Here is an 8770-nt window from a genome sequence, read left to right as displayed (position 1 = left end):
AAAGACCATTCATACAACTATCTCAATCTAGTTATTTAAAAAAAAGTATATTTCCGATTTTGATATTTTTATTTAGAGACAATAATATTAAAATAATTTGTTTACTTAAAGCGACCCCATTCACTCGCTATTCATTTTGACATTTATATTATACAATTATCAACAAACGTAATCATTATATGCTCTTTGTTATCAACTTATGGAAGGTAGAGGCATGCCTCTACCCAAAGAGCATAATAATATAATCACTTCTACCTTCTGCCTCTACCTTCCATAGATCAACTGACGAAAACGTCATTTAACCATAAAGTATTCAATGTTTTTAAATGTCCGTTTGCAAATTTGACACTTAAACTGAATTGTATTAAGTTTACTTTTGTATGAAATACTTATCTTGACTAAAATGATAAAGAAGCGTTATTCGCATGTTCGCATTTACAAGAGCGCATTACCTAATGTCAGTTTGCTGTGAGAGTCAGAATGGCGGGTGTACTTTATTACGCTATATTCCCGTGGTTATGGATAAATTCTATAAAAGCCAAATTTTTGTACCTTCATATTCAATTATAATATGAGCCGTTTTATTTGTAGTTTCCAAGTTTTACTCATTTATATTTTGCTTGCTATTACACTTTTGCAGGCGTTATAATTTTTCAAGTTATTGATCTCCTTTTTAAGAAAAAACGCTAAGGTACAATTATTTTTATTAAGCCAGGATTTAGTACCTTTAATGTTTAATCTGTTAAATTCAAATAACTCAGACTCAATAACCTTTTCTTTCTTTCCTCCTGCCCTTATCCCACGTTATGTGGGGTCGGCACAACATGTTCTCTTCCATTCTCCTCTATCTTTCGTCACCTCAGCACTCACTCCTTTCTTTCTCATATCCTCTTTCACACAATCCATCCATCGTTTTTTGGGTCTACCATCCGCTCTCCGTCCATCAACATTCATTCCTAACATTCTTTTTCCTATATGGCATTCATCCCTCCTCATTAAATGCCCATCGCTAACCTACCACTCCTTATCTTCTCCGCTACCGGTGCTACTTTCAAACTTCCCCTTATATACTCAATCCGATCCTTTCTTGTCACTCCACACATCCATCTCAACATTCTCATTTCCGCTGCGTGCACTCTTCTTTCATCCGTCACTTTCGTCGCCCAGCATTCTGATCCATACATTACAACAGGTCTCACGATCGTCCTGTAGATTTTCCCCTTAAGTTTAAGGGGCATTCGTGGATCGCAAGTTGTTCCAGAGACCTGTCGCCATTTCATCCATCCCGCATTTATTCTATTTTTCACGTCATGGTCGATGTTGCCGTCACTTTGGATCAATGACCCAAGGTACCTGAAATCGGAGCAGACTGGTAGGGATACACCGTCTAAGGCAATATGGGAAAAACTGGATAAACCACCGACTCAATAACCACGGGAACATAGCGTAATAAAGTATACCCGCCATTCTGACTGTCAGGATGGCGGGTGGACTGTTTTTTGTTGATGATAACTTTGTGTACCGTGAGGTACAATTTTTTTTAACGGAGGTACTAAATAGTACAAAAATATGGTATGCTTTTCATTTATTTTTATTTAGGTACCCCCGTCATTCTGACTCTCACAGTTTGCTCCATATATTTTGACATATTTCATTCGCATTGGGCATCCTCTTCTTTTAATACGTCAATGCTAATAGAATCACGAGCGTAGCGAGAAAAAAAATCAGCAAACATTTGAAAAGATATAATTGTAGGATTTGTAGGGATTATGTTGGGTAAGGAGCCAGCTTCTTATTTGCTAATTATTATTCTTCGCAACGGGTTCACCCCTTTATAAATGCTGGTTTCATAATATTACATATGTTTAGGCAAGAATTGATGAAATAAAAGATAAAAATATTGCCTACATACTTTATTGAATAAATTACAAAAATGGCGTAATTATTTATTTCCCTCGAATCATTAAGGCAGTACATAATATGTATAAATCATATTCTTCATATTCATACCATACACTAAAACAAAATTGAATAAAACCAGCGCCAATGTGTTTTAGTCAATATCTACTGGAAAAGCATACTTTGGAATGAATTCTAACATTTAGAAGCAAACTTTGTGAATAAAAATCACAGATCAACAGATAAACGCATCAAATGATATTCAATTTTTAACTTGAACTTCCGGTAGATATGGAAGATAAACATTATAAATACATTTAGTTTTCTTAAGTAGGAATACGAACAGCGGAAACACGCATATAGGTCTCGTTGAACCATGTTGGGACAAGATAAACGCATTAAACAGGCACATTTCTGGGGTCTAAATATCCGAATTTCGAAATATTCCATGTCCTGTCAGTCGATTTTACAATAGCGACAAAGGTGGACATTTCGAGAATAGTGATTTCAAACCGCTGATGTTGGGGTAAGACCTGGCTTCGGTGGTAATGCTATAAGCGTTATCCCCTCTCTCTTGGCTCTTGTATTTGCGGAATTATGGCTGCGTCACATTTGCGATATTAAGAAAAAAAATGCCACACAAATACGGGCAAGTGTGTTGAGGCACAATCCACACCACTTGGCATAATCCCAACACGTTCACATAAATCCTAGTCCTAGTAGATTTAGTTAATGTATAGCAATGAGACCAGATTCGAGAAGCTTCTGTATTTTTGCGGCAATGTCTGGGTTCTTGAGATGGTCTTGTAGAGCATGAGGATCCTGCTGCATCTGTTCGAGGATGCAGCGCATCGCGGGATCGCGTAGGATCGCTTGCACTTCGGGGTCGGCCATCGCACGTTTACGCACCTGCCAACAACATTTTATTTTATTTATTTATTTATTTGGGTAACAAACAGCTAACAATCTTACATAATATGAATTAACCCTTTTCCAGGCCGCACCAATCTACAAAGTTTTCCCAAAAAATTCAAATATATTCCAATAAATCCAGCTTCGATGATTCATTTGAAGACAAGTTACATTTTCCGAAAGTGCAATCTAATTTGAACCTTAAATCGGATGGCTAAGGTTGAAATTCTATTGGCGCGTATGTGGTCGGTAAATCGTACTATGCCTGGAAAAGGGTTAATATTAATAGAACACAAGCCAAAACAGTTTCCACTAGTTAATTAAAACATAAAAGCTCAAAGGGAACTTAGTAAAATACATAAAGTATTATCTAAAGCAATCGAGTAGTAAATCGAAAGCTATTTAACAAGTATTTTAGCATTACACTTATGTTTGTTAATTTGGGAGAAGAAAAGGTACAGTACAATCTTTACTTTAGTGTGTTAGGTAGCTTGTTGTTAAGTTACAAATTTACCCAGCTATATTGAACACATCAAAATTGGCATATTTAGAGTTTACATTGAGCATGCTCTAACTAGATATGAATTTTTGTCATATATAACATGTCTTTATGTTAGTATGAAATTTAAAAAAAAAAGAAAAATCTATTTGCAGATTTTAAAAAGTTAACAAGGTTACCTCTTCAGGGTTGGAGTTAAGCTGTGTCGAACATGCTCGGTATCCTTCGAGCGCCTCCGCGTTGCTGGGGTCCAGCTCCAGCGCCTTTTGGTAAGCGGTCAGCGCCTTGGACGGCTGTTGCATGCCCTAAATACAAACATAGTGTTAATAAAAAACAGCAACAGTGAATGTGCTAAAAACATAGACTTTTGCTACAAAAAAAAAATTAGGCATCATCTGCCTGCGCAATGTTTCCATCTGGGGTCAGCTCTCCTTGTCTGTTTACTGTTCTGGGCGATTTGAAATGATATCTGGCTAAACATTTTAAGTATTTATTCATTATAATAACTGTCAGATTGTGTTGGTGACTATCAGTGGCAGATCATTCGAAGAACTCGATTCCCACCGGCTGGTCTAATTTCAGCCTGTTGAGTACTTTAACGATCGGTTCATGGAGAAAAGGAAAGCAAATTTAGCTACGTGTTCCCTACGAATATTGGTAACGCGCCGCCACTGGTGACTATTGGTTGGCAACTTAAGCTTGTCTCAGTTGTTGTTGTTGGTTGAGAGTGGTGGTGGGTAGGCGACACTATCTTTTTGAATTATTCTGTTAAGGTGTATTCTATAGATTTTTTCATTCTTTTAAGTTGTGATTTTGGTGGAATGCCCCCTCAAAAAAAAACCCTCTATTTCTGTTGAAAGGTCAAAATATAGGTACATTACAATGAGATAAACGAACGAGTATTTTTAATTTTTTTCTCACCTGTAGGATTTTTCCCTTCCTAATCCAGCCCTTGATGAACTTAGGATCCAGTTTACAGCAGGTGTCGCAGTCCCGAAGGCCCAGGTCGAACGCGGCCAGCTTGGTGTAGCAAGCGGCACGATTGGAGTACAGTTTGGGATCATCTGGGTTGCGTTTTATGGCTTCTGTGTAGTGCTTTACTGCATTGCTGTAGTCACCTGCAGAAATATAAAACAATCACATTGATGTAAAATTAACCAAAGCAGGAGCAGAACCCTTGGAGTAATGTGGCTATCTATTATATAATTTATATATTATCCTAATTTTAATAAAATTTTGTGAGACTAACATATTAAATTTACTAACTACATCAATCAGCCAACATGTGTGACATCTTTTTATAATAATATAATAATAAGTTTATTAAAGAATTCAATATTCACTTACAATCTACACACATTTCTACACTTAAAACTAGATGGACAGCATGTGGATCTGGTTCCAATAATAATGGAAGGGACCATCTTCCCATCCTGCCACTGTTTCTTAAGGTTCCGTAGCCAAATGGCAAAAAACGGAACCCTTATAGATTCGTCATGTTCGTCTGTCTGTCCGATTATGTCACCGCCACTTTTTTCCGAAACTATAAGGGCTATACTGTTCAAACTTGGTAAGTAGATGTATTCTATGAACCGCATTAGGATTTTTACACAAAAATAGAAAAAAAAAAACAATACATTTTGGGGGTTCCCCATACTTAGAACTGAAACTCAAAAAATCTTTTTTCATCAAACCCATACGTGTGGGGTATCTATGGATAGGTCTTTAAAAATGATATTGAGGTTTCTAATATAATTTTTTTTAAACTCAATAGTTTGCGCGACACTTCCAAAGTGGTAAAATGTGCCCCCCCCCGTAACTTCTAAAATAACAGAATGAAAAATCTAATAAAAATATATGATATACATTGCCATGCAAACTTCCACCGAAAATTGGTTTGAACGAGATTGAGTAAGTCGTTTTTTCTTTGAATATGTCATAAAATTAAAAAAAAAATTTTTCATCAAACCCATACGTATGGGGTATCTATGGATAGGTCTTCAAAAATGATATTTAGGTTTCTAATATCATTTTTTTCTAAACTGAATAGTTTGCGCGAGAGACACTTCCAAAGTGAAAAAAATTTTGTCCCCCCCCCCCCCCCCCCCCTGTAACTTCTAAAATAACAGAATGAAAAATCTAAAAAAAATATATGATATACATTAGCATGCAAACTTCCACCGAAAATTGGTTTGAACGAGATCTAGTAAGTAGTTTTTTTTAATACGTCATAAATGGTACGGAACCCTTCATGGGCGAGTCCGACTCGCACTTGGCCGCTTTTTTTATTTTATTAGGGTAAACAAACAGCCACTACAAAGACTACTTTTCAGGAGACTGTTGGGGCTAGATGTAGTGTAGGGACGCCCGGCCGGAAGCAGGCGGGCTGTCGATCGCGTGTTGCGTTCATTCAGCCCAACTGACTGTTGGGGCTACTGGCGATACGTCTCAGCAGGTTTTAAGAATACCCTGATTGTTTGTTCTAAACAAATGATGAAACATTACACTCTTGAGATCTAAGTAACTACTTAATATGGACAAAAATACAAACCTTTCTTAAAGTAATCATTGCCCAATTCTTTTTCTTGTTCAGCCTTGACAGGATCAATATAGGCTTTCCGCTCTTCCTCCACAATTCTTTTCTCAACCTCACTCAGAAGAGTCTTGATCTCTGGTGTTCGATGTTCAGACATGGACTTCTCATAGTAGGTTTTTGCCAACTTCCATTGCTCCATTTTTTTATATGCATTACCTAAAATCATATCACAAATTATTCCAAATAATCCCTTTTGGCTGCCAAGATATAGACATTTTGTTGTATCCATTCTTTATTATTGCCCTATTATTATGTCTCTAACTTTAATTGATTTCAGTGGTTATAAATAAAAAACATTTTATCTTGTGGTCTGGGACATGTTAATTACATTTTAAAAACTTACCGATTCTGGTAAAGGCTTTAGCTATTAACTTAAAATCAGCTCTATTCTCCCTTCCAATCTCTATGGCTTTCTCACATTCCTTGATGCACTTTTCATATTCCTTTTTCTCAAAATAAACTGCAGCCATATTTGTGTAAAATGTAATATCTGAGGAATCATGTTCAATAGCTTTCCTATAGTGAAAAATAGCAGCATCAAAGTCCTTCTTTTTATAAGATTCATTTCCAAGATCTTTTTCTTGTAATGCTAGTCTTCTGTTTTCTGGTAAATCATCATATTTGGGTTTAGGCGGTTCTTGCTTCTCTGGTGGTGGTGTTGGCTTTTTCTCCGGTGCTGGTGGGTCTACATCCATGGGCCATTCAGAGCCTTTGAGGTTGATACCGAGGTAATGACCAAGGGTTTTTGGGAAGCGCTTATCTTTGTTTTTAGTTATGTTGCGAGTATCAAAGGGGTTTGATGCAATGGACTGAAATATATGAAAGCAATTAATAAGGTCTGCATACATAAATCAAAATATACAGTTCCTAATTATTGTTAAAATCATATCGGTTATAATTTTATAAACCAATATCTCATAGTTTGCTGATATGGTATCAAATCAATCCCTAAAACTATAACTATATATATATATATATATATTTTACTTACTTTATTAGAAGAGTTCACAGGTTAATTATTCCAAAATAAATGATAGGTACAGGGACAGTGAACTTATTAAGTAGGTATTTAGACTTCAATTTATTTACAGTTATTGTAAGATGATAATAAATATTTCATAAATGGTGATTCTCAGTTAAGAGGTATTAACAATGTCCATGATACCCTCCTGAGACCCAGAAGCAATTGTTTTGTTTTTTAATTTGGAACCCTTAGTTACATAATAAAAGTTCATAATAGATTTTGGAATATGTACAAAAAATTGTACTCAGGGTCTTAGGAGGATACATATCCATACTTTTCTTTAAAAAAAAAAATAATAATCAGTAATTTTGTCCAGGTCTAAATCCCTTGAATCGGTTAAAGTTGGTATATTTCATAAAATTAATATAACATTGATTGTAATGTTATTAATAAAACCTTTTAAATTTTTCTTTTTCATAAAAAATGTACATGACAAATTTTGTCCCCCATATTGTGTGATTAATATTAAGATAATTTTAATCCTAATTGTGATGCATTTGAATATAAACTAACAACCAACTCAGCAATGGTCATCTTTTTGCTGATTGGTGATTTCCAGTCATTTTGCTTAAGACATCTGTAATTATCAATACTGTTCTCTAAACATGGTATCTACCCTGGTCAGTTTTATTAAAAAAAAAAAAATTAAATTCTTTGTTTTATTTGTATATTTAATACAATTTACTCATAAATTATAGTAATGCTTTTTTATTTATTTACAATAAATACTTTTACAATTATATCAGTTTTCACATGAAAGTCTCTCCCCTGACACATAATTTTCGAAAATATTCACTGGAGATATGAATACTGGTTTAAATGAATCATTACTTTTTAATTTGCTCGAATCTGTATGGCAGATGGTCAATTTCTCATTTATTTCTTGTTTTTGAAGAGATCAGGAGAGAGACTACTCTCTGTAATTACATAGAAAAAGTATCTTTCCCCTGATCTTGTGAGTATAAAATTAAAAAATTACTGGTGACCTTGCAGGTGTAAATAGAAGTATTGTATAATTAGATTAAACTTTTAACATTTATGTTGTGCCGCATTGTCTATACAAGCAATTACCTCTTAAGAATGACCCAAATATAAATGTTAAGTTTAAATAAAATGTAGTTGCTAAATAGTACTCACCATTACTAATTTCATGTATTCTGGATCCTTCATCCACTCCCTGCATTCTGGATCATTCTCCAGCCTCTGCATGAACTCCTTAAGCATGCCAGCCTGTCCTCGCACCTCCTCTAGCCCTGACACCAACTGCTGATTCCCAGGCTCGTATTTCAATCCCAATTCGTAAGCTGCGATTGCTTCATCAAATCTTCCTAGGAAAGCAAGTGCTGATCCCTTTCTGGAATACCCTTTACCCCAAGTGGGGTTAAGAGCAACTGTCTTTTCAGCGTCCTCAAGAGCCTCATCATATTTCCCTGCCTTAGCGTGAGCGGCCGACCGGTTGCTGTACAGAACGTGGTTATTCGAGTCTAAAGCGATAGCGTCCGTGTAACACTTTATCGCGATATCATAATTCCCGGCAGACAACGCCTCGTTACCTTTTTCCTTTAACTGGTTAACCTGAATCAATTATCATAAATTAATTCTAAATATCTCATTCATAATGAAAGTTTAGTTGATAATCATTATAACCTAACTCACCTGTTCCATAATTGCTGATGCTAGGGATTCGATTATTAGCTAAATGTTCTATAATTTGTGTATAGTAAGAGTTTTTAATAAAACAATATCGATATCACCAGTATTTCTCTTTGTTCGTTGAACACAAAGTATAGTCTAGCGTAGCGCAAGATACCAAACCGAATATGAAATGACAATTCAAAAT

At 35.4% G+C, this 8770-nt stretch overlaps 1 protein-coding gene across 1 annotated transcript; it reads right to left on the bottom strand.

Annotated features, from left to right (window-relative positions):
* Positions 1 to 1898: 1898 nt before the first annotated feature.
* Positions 1899 to 8735, bottom strand: LOC133515540 (stress-induced-phosphoprotein 1). The gene is made up of 7 exons (XM_061848089.1): positions 8587 to 8735; positions 8068 to 8505; positions 6250 to 6715; positions 5862 to 6062; positions 4232 to 4428; positions 3490 to 3615; positions 1899 to 2808 (listed from the first exon to the last, which is right to left on the bottom strand). Exons 1-7 carry the CDS (start codon positions 8593 to 8595, stop codon positions 2629 to 2631), a joined length of 1617 nt encoding a protein of 538 aa, XP_061704073.1. The 5' UTR covers positions 8596 to 8735; the 3' UTR covers positions 1899 to 2628.
* Positions 8736 to 8770: the final 35 nt, after the last annotated feature.

The sequence above is a fragment of the Cydia pomonella genome, chromosome 2, assembly GCF_033807575.1.
Source record: "Cydia pomonella isolate Wapato2018A chromosome 2, ilCydPomo1, whole genome shotgun sequence".
NCBI lineage: Eukaryota > Metazoa > Arthropoda > Insecta > Lepidoptera > Tortricidae > Cydia > Cydia pomonella.
Note: the sequence above shows the minus strand (reverse complement) of the source record. Positions and strands in the feature narration are given on the sequence as shown.

Excerpts from the sequence above, each read along its gene's own strand:
- LOC133515540 (XM_061848089.1), bottom strand. Across the intron at positions 6,063-6,249 it reads TAAAGCCTTTACCAGAATCG|GTAATGCATATAAAAAAATG; the intron begins GTAAGTTTTTAA and ends ATATGATTTTAG. Across the intron at positions 4,429-5,861 it reads CAATGATTACTTTAAGAAAG|GTGACTACAGCAATGCAGTA; the intron begins GTTTGTATTTTT and ends ATATTTCTGCAG.